At 38.9% G+C, this 27,159-nt stretch overlaps 1 protein-coding gene across 1 annotated transcript in view; it reads left to right on the top strand.

Annotated features, from left to right (window-relative positions):
- rassf3 (Ras association domain family member 3) overlaps positions 1-27,159 on the top strand; it is a 72,881-nt gene that overhangs the window by 751 nt on the left and 44,971 nt on the right. The window contains exon 2 of the mRNA XM_085251314.1: positions 13,707-13,819. Coding sequence (XP_085107440.1) covers positions 13,707-13,819 — 113 coding nt within the window. The remainder of the gene's footprint in view (positions 1-13,706; positions 13,820-27,159) is intronic.

The raw sequence follows: 27,159 nt of genomic DNA, 5'->3' as shown, positions 1-27,159 counted from the left end.
TTTTAATCTAAGCGGCTTGAAGCATTTAATGCAAAAGATCTCCCAAATATCCAGTTATTTCCTTTTGCTGAGCTTCACACAAACTCCACCACAAGTCTATGATCCATCTACATATGCTTTGGGAAATACTGTCAGTTATTTTGCTGACCAAAGAGGTAAAACAGTTGCAACAGTCCTACATGATATTTATGTGGATAAATGAAAGAAACATGCAGGTTTTCAGCACTATAGGTACAAGTTTGCCGTTTTGGGGTTGGGTTATTTTTTGGCTTGTGTTTTGGATTTTTTTTTTTTTTTTTTAGAGAACAATGAACCAGTTGTTCATCAGGTCTTTTAGGGAAGTTTAACTGATTTGAATGAACAGGTACACTCTATCAGTGACATCAGCATTTTCAGGTAGCGCCATCTGATATGTAGTAATCGCTCCTTGTTTCTGTGCTGGTGATGACTTAAATAGGCAGGGCTACGAAAGAAGCCCAGCGCTGGAATGCATGTTGGCATCCAGAAGGACCGGTTCAGGTGTAAATGAAAACTGGGTGACTCCTCAAGGGCAAACTCTGGACCTCCCTGTGTGTCCACTTCTGTCGAGCAAACAATAGAAATAGGAACCTTAGAAACAATTTCTTCTTCCCTAATGTGTAGAGCTCCAAACATGGTTGCAGTAGTATTTGTTTTTCAATGGAAATTAGATGGAAGTTTTGAATATTTGAATATCTGCTTCAAATACATTAACCCTTTGTACTGCATAACTACATAATCGTCCTTGTAGAAATTCCTAACTTATTTTATAAAATGATAAAACGTGTCATGACTAAGATTTTCTGTCAGATCTTCAGTTTCTGTTTCAACCTCAGTTGTGTTGTGGAATTCAAACAATGCTCAGTTGCTATGAAGGAATAAGGTATCTCCCCTACATTATAACACTACCAACAGCTCGAACTAAAAGGCAGGATCCATGCTTTCATGTTGTTTACAGCAAATCCTGACTATAACATCTGAATGCCGCAACAGAAATCGGGCCCATCAGAAGGATTTTTCCACTCTGATGTTGTGCAATTTTGGTGATTTTGTGTTAGTTGTAGCTTCAGTTTCCTTTCCTGAAGTGGCACCCTGTGTGGTCTTCTGCTGCTGTAGCTCATCTGCTTCAAAGTTTCAGACTTTGTGATAAGTGGTTAGGCTATTTCAGTTACTCTTACCTTCCTATCAGCTCAAAGTAGTCAAGCCAGTTACCCTCTGATCTCTGAGATCAACAAGGCATTTTTGCCCAGAGAACTGCTGTTCACTGGATTTTATCTTTTTCAGACATTTTCTGTTTGAACTCTATTTCAACAGCTTCTCAAATACTCAGTCCAGCCCGTTTGGCACCAACAGACACGACATCTTCAAAGTCACTTAAATCATCTTTCTTCTCCTTTCTAAAGCCTGGTTTGAGCATCAGCAGGTAGCAGTTGCCTTAGTGCATTGTGTTGCTACTATGTGATTGGCCGATTAGATAGCTGATTAAAGAGAAGCTGAACAGGTGAACTAATAACCCTTTCAGGAGTTTGAGACTCAAATGGTTCTGATTTTTTGAAAGGTTTCCAATTTTAAACCACAATTCACCTTGTTCTCACTGTACTCATTTACTTCATCTTATAAGGATGGATCAATTTAAATGTGAAGATATTTGAAATATACTCATTTGCCCATCTATATATGTATCAATGTTAGAGACAGAAAAAAGTTTAGTCAAATAAACACTTTTTATTTTATAAAATATACCATCCTCAATTGCGTATCATCATTCTTTTCACATGTTTCCTCTCCTATAGTAGACTGGCTAGATATTAGCTAAAGTATGCTAATGTTAGCTAGGATTAACAAATTCAAGATCTATTTATCCCGGTTAGCTGAAAACGTCTCACGTAGAAAACCTTTAATATCCAACATTTTCCGTTTTATTCCTTCATGCACTATGTTTTCAATTTTTCTTCTACTTAATGCTAGAAAAAATATTATCAAAGAAGGACATTAGCTAGCTTTAGCTATAAAACTATTGACCTGCTAATTCTGATTAGCTAAAAATACTCACTCAGATTTTATTAAGAAAATATGTGCTACTTTAAATAGTAGCATTCATAACTTTGGGACAGCCACAAACAATTCTGATAAGCAAATAAAACAATAAATAAAATAAAACAACTAAATATGAAAAGAAAAGAAAACATTATATTTGATTTGTTAGCTTCATAAAATTGAAGTTGGTGTTAAAACACTAACTGCAGCAATAAATACGCTTTGCAAATCTCCAAAACTCCCTCAATAGGCCTGATTTTGATATCAATATGCATTTAATCTTCTGTAATATTATACTTAAACCACATATTGTACTGCATAAAAATCTGAGAAACCCAACAGATACAACACAAACTGTTTTACTACTCTATCTCTCTCCCTTTAGCTATTTAACTTCATTAGCCTACATTTAATGGATAATGAGTTTGCAATGTGCACTATGGCTTCCTGTCACTTTAATCAGCCATGCTGATGGAGTTTGTGTTTGTGCCTATGGCTTTTCTCTATTAGCAGCCACTCAGAGTCTGTTACAGACCCATGATTTCACCTAAATTTTAACAAAAAACCCAACCCCCCAACATTATTATGCCTTGCAGTTGTCCTGCAATCCTCTACAGAGCACTGTTAATATCCGTATCTGTCACTCGCTCACTTATTAACACACAGAAACAGTGACTTATAAGGCATCCAAGCCTTGCAAGAGCATGGTTCAGTTATTTCTTTCAAAGGTTAATTTTTCAGCTGAATGTTGAAATTACAGTTTTCGCACAACACAGTGTTCGGTAAAAAGACTTAATGGAAATATTATAGCTTTTACTGGGGAATACATGCTCATGGTTTTGCCAGAGTAAATCAGCAACATAAGAGAGAACTGAAGATCATTGTGATGATAATGATTGCTGAAAGGTAATATAACAGGAATCACTGTTCGCATGTTTTCCATTACACCCATAACTGGTACCAATAGAGTAGGGTTGCCAACTCCCTGAAAAATAAATAAGGGACACCTCGTGGCCAGGGCCGGGCGACCCAGTTGTCTTCACCCTTCCCAGTGTGGTGAATTTTCTAGCTCTTTTTTTGTGTGTGAAATTATTTTTTTAACCATTTGACTTGAATTTGATTTAAGTAGATGTTTATTCTTTGTGATATGAACACATGTGAAACAAATGATCATTTAGCCATTTATTTTTAGCTCAAAATGACAACATTAACACATAAAACAGGTCTCCTTCTTAAACAGAAGCCTGTCATGCTTAACTTTTGAGAATATAAGTAAATCTTTCTTTAAAAGAACTCTGTCCTGCTTAACTTAAAATAATAGAAAACAATAGAAAGAAAAACATTCTTGTAACAGTGCACATTTAGTGCATTTAGTACAATTGGCTTCAGTTGAGGTATTATTTCAGCTTTTCTAATGCTAATCAGCTGCTCCTGTTTGAAAACCCGCTTGTTCCCATGATTACGCATCATAACTCATCATCATTATTCATCTATGTATTACTTTTATGTATTAGTCATCTATTTGTAATCATCTATCCTTGCAGTTGTTTATTACACAAAATAAATTATATTATCACACTTCTGGCCACATAGCGCTGATATTCACTGCACATGCCCATATTAACTTTTTCCAGCCAGGTGTTTTCCTTTTCCCATTCTTCCCTTTCTCTGAGGGGAACAAACATTGCTGCTCTAATGCTGGGCTCACACTGTGCGATTTTAGGCCCATTTTGAGCCGATTTTTGAGTGATCTTCATCGTGCGTCGTGTAGTATACGTGGGGTAACGAGAAGCGATTAACACCTCACGACCAGCTCCCGATCATCAATCGCTCGTGAGGGTCTCATCACAGCCGCTCACACTGCTCGCGCGCAAACACGTAAACGTTGGTGTAAAAGATGGAGCAGCACGGCTGTGCAGCATGTGATCTGGACACAAGCGATGGAGGCACAACTTGTAGAACTTTTCAAAGCTCATCCGAGCCTTTTCGATGTGGCATCACAAAATTATCACGACCACAACAACCGTGAAAATAGTGGGATTTACACTGCTGCTCAATCACAGCTGCCTGATCAATGTTTTTCATTAGCAATTTAGCAAAGTTGATGGTGGTGGTGGTGTGTCTGTGTGAGTGTAATGCTGGGCTTACACTGTGCGATTTTTGGCCCATTTTGAACCGATTTTTGAGTCGTGCGACCGATTTGGCGATCGGCCCGATTTTGGCCTTCATCGTGCGTCGTGTAGTATACGTGGGGTAACGAGACGCGATTAACACCTCACGACCAGCTCCCGATCATCAATCGCTTGGTCGTGAGGGTGTCACCGCAGTTTGTCACACTGCGCACGCGCAAACACAAATGTCAGCGAAAAAGACGGAGCAGCACGGCTGTGCAGCGTGTGATCTGGACACAAGCGATGGAGGCACAACTTGTAGAACTTTGGAAAGCTCATCCGAGCCATTTCGATGTGGCCTCACAAAATTATCACGACCACAACAACCATGAAAATAGTTGGATTTACATTGCTGCTCAATCACAGCTGCCTGATCAATGTTTTTCATTAGCAATTTAGCAAAGTTGATGGTGGTGGTGGTGTGTCTGTGTGAGTGAGAGACAGAGAGAGCGAGCGACAGATTTTCTGTTATAACCTTCATTTTATGGAGGCACAGTGTGAGTACTCAGGTCGCATCAGAGCATCGGGCCGTATAGTGTGAGACCTGCATCGTGACCTACCAACTTTTAACCCCTGCGAGTCAATTGTGCAGTTTGAGCAGGAGCTGAATAACGCGACTGAAAAAATCGCACAGTGTCTGCCCAGCTTTAGGTGTACTGTCGTCCGAGACTTGCACCGCAGTGACGGCGTTTGTTTCCCTGTTGGCCATGCTTCTTGTTGTGGTCATCTGTTGTCTTCCGGTATTTTCTCCGTAAGCGACCTTTCCTCGACCAATGAGATGAGCGGTAATCTGAATTGTCATACTCGAATTGTCATAAGTGTGCTGTCAGCTCATTGGTCACAAAGCAGGAGAGGGGCTGGGAATTATGTTTTCAAACAAAGCGTTAATTCCATTAACATTTATAGACTACTTTTGATTCTCACTGTATTACGGGACAAAGTGCGTCCCTTATTAGCTCAATACGGGACGTGTACTTTTGTTTCGAAATACGGGACGATTCCGTTTTTTAAGGGACGGTTGGCAACCCTACAATAGAGTAATTTCCAGGAAACTTCCAAGAAAATTATTAAACCATGACAAGCCTGTAAATGAAACAATGCCAAGTCCTTGCTGGGGGTTTTTCTTTGCTGAGGAAGAGGTTGGTATTTTAAAGAGTATTTATAGACTTCATGTCACCTTTAAGCTGTAGCTTCCTGATTGCAATGTTATGGGTCCATTTGTTATTGCTATAAAAACTAATCTAAATAATAAAGTAAGTAAAAAGAACAAGATTTAGAAATGTGAAACTGTAATATAATAAAAAACAAAGTTTTTTTTAATATAAAAAGAGTTTAAATAGCTCAATATTTTTACCTAATCTAAATTTAAATATTTAGAGTTTCTCTGACATTTTTTTACCTGTTTAAGTTAAAAGTAAACTGGTTATCTTTGATTAACTTGACCAGTTTTGCAGATTAAGAAACCAGTATTTAAAAATAAACTTCACTGTACTGATTTCTATTGTTTCTCTGTTTCTGTTGTTGGGTGAGGATTCATGGAAAAGAGTCAATATTAGCTTAAAAGTTAGCTAAAATGCTTGACATCATACAGCACTCAAAGTTTTGTCCATAGTTGTTCTGTGTCTGTTAAAATGTTTGAGTTTCCAGTGTACTCTAATATTTTATGCTTTTTAAACAATAACTGGTTCAGTTGGGAAAAGTGAAATGAGCTACAGAAAGGTAACGTGTTGTCCTTGGTTCAACTTCTGTATGAAAGCGGTTTAGCTCACGCTCTCTCTCTCTTCCTGTGGGTCTGTCATCCTATGGCTCTTTCTCCGAAGTAACAGGAACCACCGAAGAGAGCCGGGGATCTTTGTCTGATTGGGTTTAATGTTGCATTAGTGTGTGTATTCAGTCGGCTCTGTAGAAGGGATTTCTGTAGGCAGCTGCAGCTTGTTTCCAGTCAGTTTGCTCTCTATTTTTGATGTGACAGAATAGAAATAGCAGCACTTTGTCCTCCCTCAGTGTGATTCTTCTTCTTCTTTAAATGGCTCTTTATTGTTAAGCTTCTGCATCCTTCAGTTCAAGCTTGTCCTCTACATTTAAATATGGCTTAACCCACCGTTCTTCCTATTTTTGTCTACTTGTTCAGATCTAGAGCTCCTTTTAAAGAAGCCAAGTGCTTCTATAGCTTACTTAGCATTAGCCAATAGATGAAGCACTCAGGCTAACGGCTGCTGACATCCGTACTCCATATGAAGCCACAAGAGCTGTCAGAATACCAACAAATTAAAATATCCCATTAATTGTTTATTGTTGTTTACACGGTCCCATTTTCACAAGCTCAAAAGGAAACACACAAGTTTCTTAGCCGAGTGCAGGTTTTTTATTTCATGACTAATCAAGAAGATAAAAGACTCATTTAACAAAGTGATGACTTTGTTAATGGAAACTTTCAACATATGTCACACAATAGTGCCACCTTATTGTGTATACATACATAATATATTAGAAACAGATATATATTTGTACTTTGTAGCTCTTATTTATGGTTATTACATAAAAAAAAAAACAATGTTTCCAGTTAATAAGCAGTAGCAGCAAATGATAATGACATTACCTTTAAACAAAGGAGAGATTTTAGGAAATGGGGTAGGATTAATTTCTTCATTGTAGTATAGTGTTATAACTAGTGAAAACATTAATCTATATTAGTGTTTTATTATAAGGTAATAATACAATCACATTGTTGCTATATTAAGAATGTTTATTTCCAAATACTACACAGAAATGATGATTTTTATTGCTCACACTGTTTCTGCCTGATGGTATTGCTACATTTTTTCACATTATCACTCCTAGTTATTATCACATTATGTAAGTTTCAGTCCAATATTACTCAGCTAAAAACTACAGTTGATACTAAGCTATTACTTACTTATAATTTGATATCTAGCAGCTACTTCCTTTTTATTTCCACATCATTTCCTCATGTTACTACTGGGCTGTGCCATAAGAATAACAACATGCAAGTATGATCAAAATGATTTAAAAAGTAGCAAAAAAGTTGACATTTAGTCATTAATACCTAGATGGAGGTTTGTTAAAGAGGCGAGGATAAAAATCAACAGATCGGCGTCTGAGCCGGAGACAGTGGAGAGGTTTCATAGTTCAGAGAGTCATTTAGAAGCACTGTGAGAAATACCAAAGCTCATTGTTCAAACCTCTTCAGTGTAGTCTGCCTTCACCGTGTGTGTGTGTGTGTGTGTGTGTGTGTGTGTGTGTGTGTGTGTGAGAGAGAGTCAGCTGCTGTCCTGTTGTTTGTTCAGTCACTGTGACAGTTTGGCTCCACAAGACACTTTTAGCCTGTGGCTAATGAGACACACACACACACACACACACACACACACACACACACACACACACACACACACACACACACACTACAAACACAAATGGGTGACGGTGTCTCTGGGAGGAGGGACCAGAGTAGAGCAGTTACTGCAGACAGAGACGCATCATGGATGGGAGTGAAGGATGACTATTTTGTGGAATTATATCAAGTTATGTTTGGATATGAATCACCACCTGAAGCCTGCAGGAACCCAGAAAACCTCAAAACAGTGTTTGTGTGTGTGGGGGGGAGACAGAGTGTGTGTGTGCAATGGGGTTTACCAAAAACTTTGGGAAACCTCTGAGGAGAATGTCCAGATTTTTCTATCGCTTTCCAAAAGTGATGCGACGTTCTGGACGCCTGGAAGTCAGTCTGCTGTGGAGAAGCTCTGGTGAGTTATGAGCGATGAACAGGACAGACCATTTAGGTGGCCAGTATTCACCACGGTCAACTTCTCTTATGCAGTTTCTTTCCATTCTCCTCGTCTGTTAGTGGAAACGTATCCTATAGTTTACAGCAAACTGAACTGTTCTCTGGTAAGAAGAAACCTAAAATATCATGCTGTGGAAACAAAAATTAAAATAACTTGTTAACCTGTTAACTTGTTAAACAAACACACCTCAAATGTCAGTGCCCTGCTTCATTTCTGCTGCTATTAGTGTGTGTGTGAATGTGCTGAGGTAATGTCAAACCTCTTCAGTCTTTATTTTTCTCTTATACTTTTATCCTTTTTATACGCTGACTGGCTCAAGGTTTGATTACATACGCCCAAGCGCGTGTCCAGACATGTTGACAGGAACAAAAGAGACAAGACTAGAAAGATAATGAGGGGATAGCAGATGGCTGCTGTATTCAGCCCACACCTGTCCTCATTCACGCACCTGTCTTTGTCTTCTAACTTGTGTACAAGTATTTGCAGTTAGTGGACACAATATGTAGTCCTACCTACATATTTCACGCCGGATACTTAACCCTTTCTGCAGGAACTGCATTGTCTGATTTTACATTCCTTGTTAATGCTTTCTCTTTAACTCCTAATGCACCAAAGTCACTTCTATTATCCATCCATTTATCCATGGATGTGGAGCAGTAGCAACTACCTCCCAGTCTACTAGTCCCCAGTTGTGTTAAAAAGGTTCTGTTTTTTTCGGTTTTGAGAAGTGGAGATACACAAGGACATTGCTTTTATTTTTATTACACAAAGGAGCACGATGGTAAAGGGGAAGCTGCATCCGGGACAGAAACAGCCGCATTTTACTGCATTTTTCAGGTCCTTTAAGCACCTGCACAGACAGCATCCTAATGCTAAGCTAGCCAGGAGCACAGAGTCATGACAAAGCTGAGTGAATGCCAACCCCATCCCAGCAGCTAGACTCTGAACTTCAACAGGTAAAAAAAGAAGCGATGAGCAGTCAGGCTGCATTCCCATCACTCCCATCCTGAGGCCACCAAAGTGGAAGCCTTTCAGCAGTTGGATGAAGTGGAAATTCTGTCCATAAAAATTATGAACACAATCTGTGGTAAACACTTTACCCAGGTAAAGTCCAACACTCACTGGGAACAATCTGACCTACTGCTGCTAATGCAGGCCAAGCTCTCACTGCATTTGTAAGGGACCGAATGGCTTGTAGCAACTGACCAGATGCCCTTTATGCCCACGTTTACTTGAGAAAAATGTTTACTTATGGCATAAGTAAACATTTTTCTCATTAGTTTATAGTCCCAGACTTGATTTAAGTCTTAATAAAAATTGAAGATTATTTTATAAATAATGACCCTGTTAGAATCACAAAGGAAGACAAAGTAAGGCATCCCATATGGAAAAGATATATATAAATCTTATAAAGTTTGTATCTGTCTTGTGTGAAACTTGTATGAAAAGCATACAAGAGTGAAAACACATATAAGATCCCTTGAAAAATTATATAATGAAACTTGTATGTTTTGGATACTTAACAATATATGAAAGTAATGAGAAAGTGGCCACTTTCATGAGTAAATCATAAAATTCTTTACTATTTCTTTTCCATATGGGATGTTTTAAGCTAGCCCAACTTTATGATTGACATGTGTGTGTGTGTGTGTGTGTGTGTGTGTGTGTGTGTGTGTGTGTGTGTGTGTGTGTTTGTTTCAGCACATGAGTGCTAAAGGAGCCGGAGCCTCATGGTCCCTCTCGCTGCACACACAGAACAAATTATAGAACTCGTGCTAAAAAAACATTTCACTTTTCACACACGGGTGAAAAATCCATAGTGTCTAGCCAGTTTTGGATTTCTGACCTTTGACCTCTGATGTGAGACCCTGCTGAGTTTTAATGTAAGATGCTAAAAGCCAAACTGAAATGGTAGTTTTGGCTGCAGTCAGTCAAGTTTCAGATTGTCCAGACTCATCAAAGCATTTTATTATATTTTGGACAAAATAAAGAGAAAAGTAGCGTTAAATACAACAAATGTAATTCTAATTTTTGATAAAACGTTCCTCAATCTGACCTTCCTAAATCAAGATTTTCATATTTGAGAGAATTTTTTCTATTATGTTTTGCATTTGCTGTGTTAACCAACTGAATCAGAACTAAATTCAGAAGAATACAACGAGACAAATACTTTTAATATACAGCTCACTTATTAAAAATCTCAACAAAAGTTGTACATTTTTCGCTCTATTAAAAAATTGTGTCGTGTTTATCTTTTTAAAGTAGTTTCTATGTATCTTTAATTCAGTCACTTATTATATATTAATACAGTGACAACTCACTGTAAATGAGCCCTTTCTCAAAATGTGTTTTCACATGTTTATAGGCTTAAAGTTAGGTGTAAAAACTTTACCATTCACGCTGCATCTGCACTGAAAAAAAGAAAAGGTTACAGAGTTTATGTGTGTGTGTTTGAGACGTTCCTCCAGCGGGCTGATTGAGTCTGATCGATTTGTGGAGTCTGGGAAATGCTTTTATCCCTGAGACAGCAGATGAGGCAAATGGAGAGGAAGATGATGAAAAAGGAGGAAGAAAAAAAAACGCAAAAAACTGAGATATGATGGAGATCACTGGAACAGCCCTAACAATTCCTTACTGAAGATGAATGTTTACCTTTTTTGTCAGTTATATTGCAAATGCAAGGACATTTTTTGGTATTCCTGTACACAAATTTCCATTCATCCATCTGTTCCATTTTCCAAAGCCAGTATCAGTATCGAGTGATACATAACAACTGAAGACTCCTGAGAACATTTCACTTTGTTGAAGTGGTTTAAAAGTCATGAACACAAACTAATAGGTGCTTTTCACTATTAGACTACAGGCTGCTATTAGACAGTGTGAACATGCCATTAATTATTTCAGAATAAAATATGAATGTAGCCTTCACCCATTGGTTAGTTAAGACGATGACGACGAGCGGATGATGGCATCATTGGCTAATGATCTATGAGTTGCGTATAGCAAACAAAATACCCTTGATAATCCTCCTTTCTGACACTAATTATTTTGCCATAATTTACTAAATTAATTGTAACAGAAGTGAGCTGTTTCTGTTTCACAGCATCTTCCAGACTAAAAAAAGATGCAACACTTCTCACCCAGCATTAACAGCTGAGTCCTGGACAAATGTGAACACGCCAGATGGCCGCGGCCTCGTGGACAATCTAAATTTTATTTTTTTGATCTCTCATGCCTGACTAAAACATGTTTGTCCTATAGCAGACACCGTAGCTAGGGTGATGCACCTGAACTGGAAGGGGTAAGACAACAGAACCCAGTTGACTGCAATCTACTAACATTTAGTGGTGAAAAATGTCACACACTGTAACGTTTAATTTTAGAATCAGAAAGACTATTTATCCCCAAGGGGCAATTAGGACTTTGAAGCTAGATCCATCTTTTTTGGGGGGTTTTCGTTTCAATTAAAAGTAGAAAATGCAACTTTATGGCGGAACCAAAATCTTTATCATGGTTTAAAGTGCTACACTGACTTTTTTGTGGTTTGGTTTGACGCAGCACCTGCTATGTGTTGATATCTTCTTCATGTCCAAAAATAACCCTGCATGCTGCATAATGGTATTGATGGATGGATGTACAAGGCTCTTTATGACTTCCTCTGTGGATCAGGTTCATTGTCAGAAGGGATTGAGGTGGATGATTGGACAGGCGGATGACTGGATGGGCAGGAAACTGGATAGGCCGACCCAACTGTAGTCATAACAAGCTACGAAAGAGAGCAAAGGAGAGAGGGGAGGAGAGAGTGACTGCAGATGGCTGAGTCAGCAGTCCTACGTCCATCCATCCATCCACCACTGCCACCCCTCCTCCTCCACCTCTCCTGTCTGTGTGCCCATCTCACTGTGGCCTCCATTTGACTGTTAAATCACCCACTCAGCACAACAACAGAGAGAGAGAGGCAGACGGGGAAACGGGGGAGAATGGCACATCAGCATCTGAAGCACGGCCGAGAAACACCGCAAAGGGAAAGAGGAGAGAGTGTTGGCATGTGTGGTTCCATTCAGCGCGAGTGTGTGTGTGCAGGAGGATGTCATGTTGAGGCTCGTAGACAGGATTTCAGTGAGTGTATGAGTTGAAGATGGGAGATGGGAGCAGCCATGTGCAAACTGTCGGATAAAGTTGGACAGCACGTGAGAAAGAAGTCGACAGGTAGGAGGCTCGTGTAGGGTTGTGTTGGGGTGAATAATGTTTGTTTGATTACAAGAAGTGACTATGAACAACCCTCCTCCTCGGTTCTATTTGTTTTAATGGTGCATTTGGGTTGTAGCCAGTTGTAGCTAGCTCGGTGTGTGTGTGTGTGTGTGTGTGTGTGTGTGTGTGTGTGTGTGTGTGTGTGTGTGCCACTTAATTTAAAGTTATAACAAAAGTTGGGCACCACAGGGAAGAAGATATGACTTCAGTGGCTACATTTAGTCTGCAGCTAACTTGTTTTCATGTTGATTTAGCCTTAAATATTTTTTATATATTCCTGTGTCATGAGAACAAAGCTGTAAACATTGCTTAATAAGCTCTGTTGTGAGGCTAAGACTGTTTTTAAAATGGGTTTTTATGTCCAATCACAAAAGTTGAAATCCCTAAAATGATTGACTTAGTGATCAAAAAGATGAGGAAATCTATATTTTCGTTGTTGGAACAAAATTTTCATGTTTTCTTTGATAAATGGATAAAAAGATGATTCTTACTAATTGCTTAATTTCTATCAAATGACTGGAGTTTTAAAGCTGTAGCAAACAGTTTGTCTGAATTAAATATGTTTTTAGTTGCTTTGGTGATTGATGTGTTAGAATCTGTAAGCTGTCTACAATTAGATAACTGCATTAATGAGATCATGTTTATTCCTTAAAATATAAGAATGGTACATGAACACTGGAGGATCAGATGAGCTCATTCAGCCAAGCTGAAGCTTCAAAGCTGCTGCTCAGTGTTTTTGTCCCATGATTCTCAAACTTTTTCAGTTCATGGAAACATTTTTGTTTCTAAAGCTTCTCACGTTGTGGCGATAGGACCATCCTGTAGGATAGGCTCCAGCCTGCCACGCTGAATGTGATGAGTGGAAGAACATGGATAAGTGGATGGCTGTTTGATTTTAAGCCAAACTTATTTCTCTAATTAAGAAAAAGCACTTCTATAATCAAAGAAATGATGCTGTATTTGTGAGCCACCACTAGTTTGCAAAGAAGATGAATTTGACTCAATCAGTATCATCCAGAAAATGTCATTTTAAAATTTTCCTACAGGCTTTGCTCATCTGAAGTATCCTTGAATGTGGAGCCCGAATCTTGCTCACTGACTTTTTGTTTTTATTTAATGGTAATTTGGAAAAGAAATTGTCATATTTAATTCCTCTTTATTTGCATTTCAATGTTAAAACATAGTTTAATCTCACCGGATTTTATTCTGAAACCTCTCCCTCCTCCATGTCATCATTTGCATGTTGTTGTTTTCCATTTGCAGAAGAAGAACCTTAACCGACACGCTGCCCTTATCAAAAGAGCATTTGCATATACGTTACAGAAACTTTTTTCCGTATGCATATCTGCTCCTTACTGCTAACCCTATCATTTATACTTTTATTACCAGTGAATGAATCTATAATCAGGTCATTTCTCTGCAGGTTGCAAGTACGCGTGCCACACTGCATGTCGGGACAAAGTGGCACTGGACTGCCATCCTCCAGTGTTGCCCGTCAGCCAGGACCAGCTCAACAACAACAACACGCCGCTCCATGTGAGTACACAAAACACTCTGACTGGGATTTCTCGCTTTTGTTTTCCAGTCAGCTCAGTCTAATCCAACTCACGAGAATCTCTTTGTGTGTAACTGTGGTCCAATTATCCACAAATATGTACTACAGTGTGGTTTAAAAAAAAAAAAAAAAGATTATTTAGTGTTATGTGATGGTGAAATAGTGTTTAAGGGGAACCACACACTTCAGTGACCTCCCCTCTGTGCTGTCTGATGATTAGAGATTAGTGTTTTATTGTTAGCCAGTAACAGCAGTTAGTTTTATTATTATTATGTAAACTGTTATTCTCTCCGAAATCTTCTTTGTCTGTGGAAACAAAAACTACATACATTTATTTGTTATACTAGAGGAGTCTAAAAAGTCTCCTGCGTTGTAAAACCCAGGTTATTTTAAATTTCGGTTTATTTGTCACTGTAATGCTGTTGATCACCTCTGGATTGTGCTGTAGGCTCATTTTTTAGCTGGTGCAGTTTGCCGTTTCCCACTTTTGAGCTATCCACACACACACACAGTACAAGAGAAAAGAGGAAGCTAACAGTTTATTTCATTATCTTTTGTCGAATGGTGTTAATGCAGTGCTGTGCCTCGTTACCTGGCAGTACAGGCAGAGTAAGACACGCAGATTACAGGCATGACGGGAAAGTATTTACTCTTTCATCCTTTGGTAGAGATACCCTCTACCGAAGGATAACAACCAAATATTAGTTTGAAAAACATTTATTTAAAACTAAAATGGGCACAAATATATATTTTCAAAATGTCACCGTAGTTACCAAAGTTAGGATATTATTGCTTCAGCAGCCAAAACTTTAAGCACAACCTGTAACAAATTATCTTAAAAGTAGAAATAAACTTAAAATGACAAAAAAAGACAAACACTGACTGTACGACTTCATAAATCCCTAAAATAAAGTAGATCAATTATTTTATAGTTTTTCAGTCACTGATCAGACAAAACAAACGTTCTGACATAAATATAGGTTTTAAGAAACTTTGTTTTGTAAGTGCTTTGCTACTTGTTCTCTAATGTGTGCCGTTCTCCTATTTTTGTATATCGCTCTCTTGGTTTTATTTCTGTTTCTCCTGTCTGCTGTCTGTTTATATTTTATTCCAGCACAGTTGGTGTGGAGCACCCACAATTTCGTTGTACATCTACAATAACAATAAAGGGCTATTCTATTCTATTCTAGTCTAGTCTAGTCTAGTCTAGTCTAGTCTAGTCTATTCTATTCTATTCTATTCTAGTCTAGTCTAGTCTATTCTATTCTATTCTAGTCTAGTCTAGTCTAGTCTATTCCTAAAGTGCATTTTAGAGACCCAGTTCATGAAGTGATTAGTTAATTAGCTGATAATGTGATGGATGTGGTATAAAATGATATTTATCTGAGCTGGAAAACATGTTGGAGTCTGTTTTTGATTGTTTTTGACACTCGCACACACCCATCGTGCATCACTCACCAAGAATTGTGTGTGTGTGTGTGTGTGTGCGTGTGCGTGCGTGCTTGTGTGTAATTCCTAGAAGACAGCTGGGTGTGCAGCAGGCCTGGTTCATGTAAAGTGTTTTTGCAGACCACATGAGGCTGTAGTGCAACACCATACAACTGTATCTCTGTAGGCTTTCAATAACTTTAACTGTGTGTGTGTGTGTGTGTGTGTGTGTGTGTGTGTGTGTGTGTGTGTGTGTGTGTGTGTGTGTGTTAGCACAGCCAGCTAGAGTTATTTCCTTCATAGGAAACCGTTACAGGATGTGTGACACTGGCAAAAAGAGAGAGATCAGCGTGCAAACACTCACGTGTTCGAATCACAACACTTCTATTAAAATAAATAAACCACTCGTCTTTCTCCGGTCAACAGTCACATTCCATTTTATACAAGTTAAAACCCTCCCATTATTGTATTCATGCACTAATCCACATTTTAGTGGATAAATATTTATATATGCACAGATAAGTTAATGATGAGTCAGCAAATGAACAGAACACAGAGAGGAGCTGTGATATAACAGCACTAAAAGTTAGTTTTTAAATGTGTTTTAAGTGTAATAATCAATGAAATATTCTTCCTGAATCCATAAAAAGGGGTCCTATTGGGCTTTTTCTTCTTTTGTGATATAATATATCTAATGAAGATGTACAAGTAATCCCTGTGAACAAACAGCTCGGACTTTAGATTGCTCTAAATGTTCAGATTCAGATATTTTTCTCTATGTTTGGCTACTGTGTGAATCATGCAAAGCTGCTCTAGGATAGTCCAAAAATAGAAGTATGGCTGTCTCTAAGTCCCACCCTGATAAAAGATGGCTGGGAATTAAATGGAAGTAATGTGATGCTTCTGGATTTTGAGTTTTTCTCTTGTTGAGTTTTTGATCCGTCTATCCCTCCATACATACAACCATTCCCAAGCCAGTCAAGAGGCTTAATCTCTCTATCTTGTCATGGCTGTTTTCCTGGCATCTTCCCAGTAGGAAATGCTCACTGGTATCCACGATTGAGTTCTTTTGGAATGGGAACCTTTCCGTAAAGTGACCATCGCCGTCAAACTTGGCTCTCTCTTCACCACAACGGATTGGTGTGTCTACATCACTGCTGATGCCACACTGATCCATCGATCCATCACTCACCTGCTCCAGTCTCCCTTCACTGGTGAACAAGAGCGTGAGATACTTAAACTCGTCCACCGATCCCAGCAAACATTTAGACGTGGAATGACCAATCTGCTGCTGGTGTTAGTTTCAAAATAAAAGTTGCGCTGATGTCGGAGACAGAACCTCAACATTGTTTCGAGCTGCTTATTGACAGTAGCACACAGACCTTTGTTAGGCCTTTTAGCAGGAAAGCGGACACTGCAAAGATACCTCAGACTCCGCCCTCTCACTCTAGGGCCTATTTCTGATCCCACTGATTACACGGTCAATCCAGCACATCACAAGGCTGCTGACATCAGGGATGATAGATAAGACAAAGTATAAGATAATATACTCCATTATATCCTCTTTAGATTCCCATCATGTTCTTGATCAAACCAACGTCACACCTCACTGCTTACATCCCATCTGGCAGTGACATTGTTGTAAACGCCACTGAGTTTCAAAGAGTGGTTTTGGCTCTCGTGTTCATCAACACTGGTGTGGGTTTATTCTTCGAGGAGGAGGAGGATTAGCTCAGCATAATTTCAAACCAATGCTGAGCACATTTGCTTTCTAATAGTGCTGAGTAATGCTGAGTAAAGAGCTTTTGTGGGCTTTTAGGTGTCAGTTATTAAAAATACATTTCTGGTGTGGTTGTGGTGTGTGTGGCCACAGATGTGTAGCAGACATGCATGTGTTTTCAGTTAAACGGGTTGTATGTGTGCTGAGTCACTGATTGATAATGAGCATGTACTTTTCTTTTAATAATACATTTAAAATCCCCCTTTTTTTGTTGTTTTTGAAAACGTGTCAAAAATGCAATGTTGCCTGTAAGGTTTTTTAAGACAGCTGAATCATGTGAGAGAGCGACTGTCTGTCTGAGGTCTGTGGCGGAGACGTCGGCTACAAACCGAATGCCTGAGATAACGGCGTGATATGCCGCCGTAAGGCAGTCGTGAGTGCTCGTGTTTTAGAGAAAGTAGTGAAGTCTGAGTGTGTCTTTGTGTATGTGATCAAGTCAGTTGTGGATTGTGAACCTGCAGTCATTTCTCCATCGTTTCAGGTCCATCCATGCATTTTCCTAACCACAAACAGCCATTCACAGGCACACTACAGCCAATTTAGACTCACCAATTCCTCCTAAAGTCCAAAGACTGTACGAGGAAGCCACAGAGAACTCACACAGACACACTGAGAGACTGCAAGCTACACACAGAAGTCTGATTTCAAGCCCTATTTTCTAAATTTTCGCCTTTTTAAGTGTCAGAAAGAAGTATTAGCTTATCCAGGTTAAACTCATTGGCTAATGGCTTTCAAGGCAGTTTTCTTTATATAGTGCCAATCACGATCCAATAACAGAGAGAAAACCCAACAAGCAAGCACTTGGTGACAGTAGGAAGGAAAAACTCCCAGGAAATCTGCATTATGGATGAACTGGAGGCAGTTAGCTTTTAGAACACAATGACAAAAATGAATTATAGAAGTCCAGCCTAGAAGTAATAAATGTATTAACTAATTTTACAGCATCATTCTGAGACAGGATATATCTAATTTCTGAGATATTTCTCAAATGACAGAAAGCAGACCTTCATATTTGTTTAATATGCACGTTGAAGGACACATCCGGGTCAGAAAGAATTCCAAGATTTCTCACAGTCTTACTGAAGGACAAGGTAAAGCCGCAAGGCGTAAGCATCCGGTTAGACTCCATGTTTCTAAGATTTTAGGGCTGACTACAATAACCTCCGTTTTATCTAAATGTAAAAGCAGGAAATTAGAGGCCATTCAAGTATTTATGCCTTTAAGAAATGCCTGCAGTTTAACTAATTGGTGTGTGTCATCTGGCTTCATGGATAGATAACGCTGGGTATCATCTGCATAGCAGTGAAAATCTTTATCTTATCTCACTGTCACTTGTTATCCATCATTTAGAGCTGGTTTGTAACATCCTGGACAGCTGAATGCAAACATAGTTACAGGTACAGAAAAACAGCCACCTACCTGTATGTACGTATGCTATACCTTTTGCGTTGTACTACCACACAGCTGCAGTTGTCGTGAATCATGTCTGTTAGAGCTGCTGATTGGCTCTTTGGGGGCAGGAATAAAACAGCCCTCCCATATTAGATTTCTATTCCGGGTTCTCGCTCTTGTAATGTTTATTGGAGTTGGAAGTGTAGATGTGGATGCCTGTCAGCAATAGCTGAGCTACACACACAAACCCACATACACACACCTGTGTTAGTTATCACAGTGACAGTGATCTCACACAGCAGCCAGCCAGTGTTTGGAGGCATTTACTCAAGAGTGTAATACTAGCGTCCCGTGAGAACAGCGTATCAAGAAGTAGGTCAGCAGGCATCAAAAACAGTGCAAACACCGCACGCGAAACTCAAACAGCTTGAGAGGAAACACTCGAAATTTTAATGTTAAACTACTGAGTGTTTAATTAGGTAAACGGTCAATTCAATAAGCTAATTCTTCTAGTGTGTTTTACTCTTTGTAGTATACTTTGTACATAGTACAATTTACTCTTTACTCATTGATTTCTTTTCTTATTGAGTTTTCTTATCAATTTCTTTTTGTTGTATCTTATTTTTATGTCTTTTTATTTTCTATTTTTATTGTTTTTGATAATATCTCTAATTTAGTTTTACTGATTCACTTTATAATCCTTGTACTGCTGTAACAAGGAAATCTCCTAAGTATAGGATTAATAAAGCTAATATCTATAAACGATAGAAGTAAAAACTGTTACTATGTGCTTTTTTTTTTCTGTACAGTAGATTAACGTATGTCCTAAATTACCTCTAGTCCTAACAGAACTCTTAACAGACAATAAATATTGACCAACCACAACAAGTTATTTTTTCCCCCTTGAGGCCTAAAAATGGTTCTTCTTTCTTTTTTTATGTATCTTTAGTTATTCTTGGACCTCTTTCCTTTATCACACTTTCCAATACAAATGTCATTTTTTTGAAAATTATTACTTATATTCTCCTGCATTTGATTTGTATTCAGTAAAACTTTTGCAGAAACATCTGCGGGTTTGCGTTCCAGTCAACTGCAGGGGCGTCAAAACTTTAGTTATTTTTGAAACTGACAAAAGATATAAGCCTGTTATTGCTTTGAACTTTAGTAACCGGAGATAACATTTACACAACCTCCTCTGGAGAGGCCGTACAATATGTGTACCAGTTATAGTCCTGCCATGTGATAGGTTTAGCTGAAGGGGGAGACAGTTAATGAGTGATGGGGAGAAAGAGGGAATCAGGTCTATTTCCTCTGTGCTGGGAAAGACAAACATGGGCAGACGAGAGGAAACCAAGACGGCACAGGGAAGGCGACTGATCTTTGGCTCTAATGGAGCCTCTTTAACACCACCCAGTCAGTGGAGGATGATTTATTGGGGCCTGATGTCACATTAACTGCCGCGTTGGGTTTTCAGGAAAATAGCCGGAGTTACTGTAAAGACCATTAATGATAGGGAACACTAATTTCTTATCATTACCTTCAGCTTTTCCTCCAGTGCTGCTGTCCCTGATCATTACTGGTGACTCCCACTGACTTAATAAAATAACCACAAACAAAGCAGAAAGAAAAATGATTGCTAAATTTCATAGTATACTGTACAATTAGCAGATGCGTAGTGGCTCAGACACAATATGGCACTGTATGGAAAAACAGATTTTCTGGCCCTGAAGTGAGTCCCAGCAGTTAACAGCTGTTTACAGATCATGAAGCCGACATTTAGAGGAGCTGGAAACCGTGGGAAATATTTCTGCACACAGGAGGACTTCCAGAGTTAAGTGAAAGTTGCGTCAGGGCCAGGGGTGTCAAACTCCTTTTAGTGTCTGAGCCACATGAAGCTCAATTCAATCTCAAGTGTGCCAGAAAAGTAGAACCACCTACCCAAGTCTACCGAAAACTCTCAGCAAAAGAAGGTATTTTTTTTTTGTTTTGCTTAATTAATTGTATAAAAAGCCTAAATCCTCAAGGTGCTTCATATTATAAGGTAACAAGAGAACCTCCCAAAACACTGCAAAGATCATTTAGCAGGCTGCATGTTAGACACCATGTCTGGTCTCTAGGGGTGTGAAATAGTATGAGGCGATTAGCATTGCTGCAGATGACTTCTTGCCCAATTTACAAAATTGTTTTATTTCATCCACACAGAAAAGTTTTCCAGCATGAACAATCTCTTTAAGGTCACGCCAGCACATCTCAGTAGGATTTTAGTCCATTCTAAATCCTTAATTTTGCTGTTTTTGAACCACTCCGAAGTGGACTTGCTGGTGTGTTTTGGATCCTTGTCCTGCTGGACTAGCTGAGGGTGCTTGAGCTTCAGGGCATGAACTGATGGTGAGAGATTTTCCTCCAGGATTTTCTGTTAGAGAGCAGAATTCATGGTTTCATGACCATCACACTACCACCACCATGGTTCACTGGAGTATTTGCAACCCTTCCCAGACTCATGGATGTCAGTGACTTTCAGCTTTTTCAGCTGTTTCTTTAGATCATGGCTTCATGTGTTGGTCTGCTTCACTTTGTCACACGGGTTCTATTTAAGTGATTTTTGGATTCAACAGTGTAGTTTGTATTTACTCGGCCTGTCTTTGCCTAATATTAAAATTAGTTTGATGATCTGAAACAAGTGTGACAAATATGCAAAAACAAAGAAAACAGGAAGGGGCAAACACTTTCACAGCACTGTAGTCCTCGCCACAACGTCACAAAGTCAGAGTTAACAGTGAGAAACAGCATGAATCTCAGTGTGCAAATATTTATTTGAAAGGGTTTTATATTGTAACTCAGTAGGAAGGAGAGCGGGAACAAAACTCAAGGTAATGGTTTTAAAGTTAGGAAGGCAACTTTAAAAAAGAAAAGAAGGAATTTTAATGGGTTTTCCCTCTGAGTTTTATTGTTGCTCATTAACAGCTATATGCTAGAGCCGGGGTGAGGTCACATTAAAGTAAATACACACAAACACACACACACACAAGCCAAACCAGTGGAGAGCAGCTGTAAAATCAGCATGGGAAAAGGTTTCTGCTCTTTTTTTCTACATTGTTCCTCCCAGAGTTTATTCTGCTGCTTAATTTGGGGCTTTATTCTGTTTCTCTGTCTGTCTTTTGTCAGTTGAGATTTAACCTGAAACACAGCAGTGTTTGAAATCCTATTTTATGCTTTGACCTTACTTTACTACTGTCTTGGTGTATTGGCACATTTTGTGAACATTATCCTGCCTGTAGTCAGGACAAAACTAAACTATAGTTCACTGTTGCCGACTTCAGATACTAGTTGGAGCGAGATTCACAGAAATTGGTTAACAGCTTAATACTTTTAAAGGATGAAATGTGTAGCAGGTGAGACCTGTAGATCCTGACCATTCCTGTGTCTGTGTCAGGGATAATTAAGGATCCTGCAGATCTGCAGATGTAAAGCTCCTCTAGCAGAGTCCAAAAATAAAATATAAATATATAGATCTGGAAATGAGCAGTTCTCTTTTCAGTAACACAGCCTTCCTGACTGGTTGATGAGTCCCAAACCTGTTGGTGCGCAGTTGCTTGAGGTTGCTGTCATTCGCTAGGAGAAATTGGTTCAAAAGAGGTATATGGTACTGCCCTAAAAAACTTTGATTGCCCTAGTTACCCGTAGTTTTGTGAAAAACACTGGCTTTTCTGCAAAAAGTAGCTGATCAGTAGTGAAACTGTAAAAACTACAAACAGTCATTGTTTGGTTGTGCGCTAATGCAAAACTTTTACACAAGAATTTTCTGTTTCTGCACTCCAAATGTCATGTAGACTACAGGCAAGTCTAGCAGTGCTAACAAACAAAAGCAATTTCAGGGAGGTTATTGATGCAGCCTCCTTTCTGTGACTTATTCTAGTGACAGCCTCCAGCGACCACCTGTCAGCCACTTGGTGATACACATTTTCCCCAGTAACCAGTGGTTACCATAATCATTTAGAAGAAAGACTTCCACAAACAGCTGTAAACAAAAACAAAAACAAATTTCAGGTAACATATTTTGGATACTTGAATTATAAAACACTCTCTGCATTAATCTAAATTGCAAAAGTGTTTGTCTTCAACTTGTAGAGCGAAGTAAATGAGATAAAACTATATGAAATATAATTTGACAGAAGTGTAAGTATTCACGTATCTGCTGATTGAAGGATTCTGTGATGCAAGTGAACTTTTTCTGGCTATCGTACTAAAGACACTTTGTTATATTTTAGTCCAAACCAATAGACAAATGTTGGTACTGTTTTGCAGATATGGAAGAGTATATGTGACACGATCTTCAAAAATCCTAATATGCAATTCAATTCAACATTTGTAGTATGAGCAGAGGATTTAAACTTGCAGCATTTCCAAACTGTTTTATGACTTTTGTCATAAAAAGCTGAGTATGTCGACTGTGGAGACGTTTTCATTAACAGACAGTGCCAAACAATTTTATGTAGACAGCAGACGACTGAGAAATTGTAACCATTTTTCATTTGAAGTGTGTGTTTGTGTGTTTCTGGACATAAATAAACAGTTGCTCAACAGTTTTGATGTTTCTTGGTATGGAAAATGTTAAACTGACATATTCACTGTGGCACCAAAATGTGGAAACTCAGCAGAAGCTGCTGGGGTGGGACACACACAAACACATGTGGATAAAGCTCATAACTACAACAACTAAATCATCTGAGACAGAAAAAAAAGAAGTTATTCAGAGTTATTCTAGATGTTTCACCTCCACACAACCTTTCAGCAGAGCTAAAACAGCACACACACACCTTTTTTTACTGCAGTATCATCACTTAAGATAAAGGTCAGAGTATGCAGACTTCATTCTTTTTTTTAAGAAAATAAAATACCACTAAAACTGTTACATTTTAATAGCTACTTCATTTTATGTTGTTGACTCACTGTTGAACAAGGAGTTCAAAACATGGGCGGAGCACGCTTTAGTGTGTGGTGCCCATGGCCCCCAGTCTGGACACCTCACACAATCACAGACAGCGTAAATACGGACGTAGCAACCATGACGTCAATCGCTGGTGAGCAAAGTCGTGTTGTGAAGCCTCAAGATGAGAGTTTTCATCATCGCCATCTTTTGGAACTGGGCATGACAATCACTGGGAACAAATTGCCAGTCAAAAAACGTTAGCTGCCGAGCATAAATGATGATCGTCTTTACGGACACTTAGAATACCTCAATTTACAGAATGGATTTAATGCCCTGTGTTAAAAATGGAGAAATGATAACTTTAGCAACTGTTTAAGATTTTTTTTTTTTTTTCAATCATCTGAAGGTTAAAACAAAACTTAGACGAGTCTTTATGTGGTGGAAAAATCAGTTTCAAAATCAGAAAGCTAGAAATGGCTAAAGCCCAGTTACCGCTATAAAATGTGCACTTGTCTACAAAAAGTTTAAGCACTTTTGGACATTTGTGTAGATTCTCTATACACAGGCTTTTCTGCCAGTGCCACCCCTTTGTATCTAATGCGGCCAACACAAACAACAGGGAAGGAAGCACACTGAACTACGGTTCACGTTCATGTTCAAAGTAAAACAGGAAGTAAACTCAGAGAGACGAAGACAAACACTAAGCTAAACGTGATGGCAGAGACACAAAGCAAGAGAAACTAGAAAAACAACGATAAACCGGCACAAAAATATAAAGAATAATATAAATAAAACACGTGTGAGGTCTTCACTCGCATGCTCGCTCCCTAAATCTGCACTCAGATATCAGGAATATAAGAAGCTCATTTCTCCAATGACATTTTGTTTCATGCTTGAATCGGGATTTACTGTGTAAATCAGACAGGATTAAGAGTTGGATTGTTGCACGGAGGCAAGCTGCTTTACCCTGTTTGTAGTCTTAGACTAGACTAAGCCGACTGTCTCCCTGGCTGCAGATTCACAGTTAGCGTACGGATACCAGGGAACTATCACAGCTGTCTTCTAAATCACTGAAAAAGGAGGAATAAACATCCAAAACTTGTTTACTGTTACATTAAACCTCTGAAACGGTATTTTAAACCTTGTTGGGGTATCGTGGTAGTCCAGATGAAGCCAAATCATTTAAGTGCAGCATTGAAACAAAACGTCAAAAAAGTATTTTCATCTTGCAAAGCTGAAAATTTCCTCCTTTTTTTTTTCTTGTAAGCAGTTGTTCAATCAGTTAAAAACATAGCTGCTTCAGTGTTTATTCTCCAGGCCAATGAAAGACTTGAATTTCAGGATATCCCTCAGCCACCCCGTCCTTATCTCACATCTGGATTCATGCAGTTGTCCCTGTAAACAAACATCATCACAATCCGTCTTATCATCCCACTCTTCCTCTTCGTGTATCTTTCCTAATCTTCCCTTTTCTCGGCTCCTCTCCTCTAATCAGACAACTATTGTGTTAAAGAAAACACAGACGGATCTGAAGGCTTACCTGGAAACAGATTGAGACAAGGAGATGGAGGCAGAGCCTGAGAAAAGGTCAAACCTGTTGAGATAAAATATGTTTGCATAATAAGCAACTGCCATTTCAGCTGGAAGAATGAGGCAGGCAGGGAGATGCAGGCAAGCGTGAAGACGTTAATCAAAGTCGAAAAACTTCAAAGAATCATACATTTGAACAACTGTAGGACTTAAAAATAAAATGACAGATACTGCAAACCTGTGTCGGGTGAAGAATCCAAAGATTCGACAAACCAATCCTTTGAATCACATCATCTCATTCTGAATCACATTTGACAAATTATACATTGTTTGGAAGCACAAACCCTTCAGATTCAAACAATATAAACATTTTAATGATGCTAATCCTGCAGGGACAATTGTCCCTTAATTTGTAATGGAAGTGCGTACACAGCAAAATGGCAGCTTCCTTCAGTTTCTGTCTTCTATTGGGGTCACACAGGTCCTGAATCGCTGAGCTCTGGATACCATTTTCATTATCCTACAAACACAAAACAAATTATAATGGTGGTTTGTGAAATACTCAGGACATTTAATATTTCTATACACATATTTTACATTTTTTTTAATTTTTCTGAGCACAAATTTTCATCAGTACTGATTTCTGTCCAAGTGAACCTTTAACGCGTGACAAAGACATCGGGAGGCTGGAGGAGTCTGTGGTGGCATGAATCAAGTTGTTGCTTTTCCACTTATCCGATTGGGGAGCTTGGAGCAGACTGGGCGTTATTCCAACTATCATAGGCGAGGTAAACTGTGGACAGGTCATCCATAACAGCGGTATTGCTGCTCATATTAAATATCAGTAACAACTGCGCTGTGATTGGTCTGGTTTAGCTGTAAGGGAAGGTGTCAGTTAAGTGTAGGGTGCAAATCTGTTAGCGATCAAAGTGATTGAAAGGAGGTTTTGTGTAGTATTTAGAAAGAAATCACTTAGAGACAGGCAGCAACCTCCAGCAAGCACCACCAACCAGTTGGGGAATATTCACTAACCGGTCTCTAGGCCTCTGTTACTGAGGCCTGTGGATGAAATAAAGCTAATAGCTCATTTTTCTTGGAAGTCAGTGATAACATGATAACACGTGTAGACTGTTGATTATTTTTTTTAAATTCACAATTCTTAACTAACAAGTTTACAGAAAACCATCTCTCACTTATTTTTTGTAAGAATTGCTCTAATTGTTTTACATTTAAGGATAAGGGGTTTATTTTTAATGGTTGCTACTAATATTTTATTTTACCTTTTTTTTTTTTTTCAGCCAAAGGTGATGCAAAGAAAATCAGTCTAAAAACGATGATGAGGGTTTTAGATCAATAAACACAGAGACAAAGAAACTCAGGGACAGTATGGAGGCAGTGGGGGGTGAACTGTAGCAGCCAACGTCGCTCTGTAATCTTTGTGGATTGTGCAGGATTAACTCCACAGTCGGATACTGGTCTGACAGACAAAGCTCCCCCATCATCAGCTGCCTGTTGCAGAAACAGGACACCAGTCGACAGCTTAGAGACCCAACAACAGACGAGTCCCAGAGATTTCATTCATATTTGCCTCCCAGCGTGTCCTGACATGGCCAACTGTGCAGCTCATGCATTTTAGACCAAGTTAAAGAGAACACCAGCTGAGCCCCGCGCTGCTCTGTGGGGACTGTTTCTGGTAATGCATCTCAGAGAGCTTTTAAAAGATGCGCAAAGGTGGCAAATTACAAATAGCATGCTTTTCTTATAAATAAAAATCTCTGCTTTTAGTGGTTTCAACCCTTATGCAAGTGATCTTTTCAAAGTGATTTCCATCCATGAAAAAGCCCAAACTGCCCAACCCTAACATATAAACTGCTTTTTTATTTATACTGTTGCCTGGCCACTCTGATCTAATTCCAAGGGTGTCAAATATTGCTGTTTTATCCAAGCTGCAGGCATCACAGTCTGTCCTTTGGCGTTGGTGTCATCAAGTTTAAATGCACAGGCTAAGCTCATCTTTCAGTGTGCAGGGTGTGTGCTGTTCTGATCCAAACCATTATCTGTTTCTATACCGAACCAGGTCATGAAAATCTAACCCACAGCAAGAGAAAATAAAAATGAAAACGTGACGGGACATTAACCACAACCCATTCAAACTCTGTTATTGACACAGCCACCAAAGGATGCTGCTTGTGGTTTGCTTTTTCTCTTATCCTGCAGGTAAAACTTGTTTTGACAGTGAATCCATCCTCTTGTTACCCCGT

This window comes from Mchenga conophoros, linkage group LG17, assembly GCF_057382185.1.
Source record: "Mchenga conophoros isolate Kocher_MC1m ecotype Shallow Benthic linkage group LG17, M_conophoros_male_GT1.1, whole genome shotgun sequence".
NCBI classification, from domain to species: domain Eukaryota; kingdom Metazoa; phylum Chordata; class Actinopteri; order Cichliformes; family Cichlidae; genus Mchenga; species Mchenga conophoros.
This window is presented reverse-complemented; position numbering and strand designations above follow the sequence as displayed.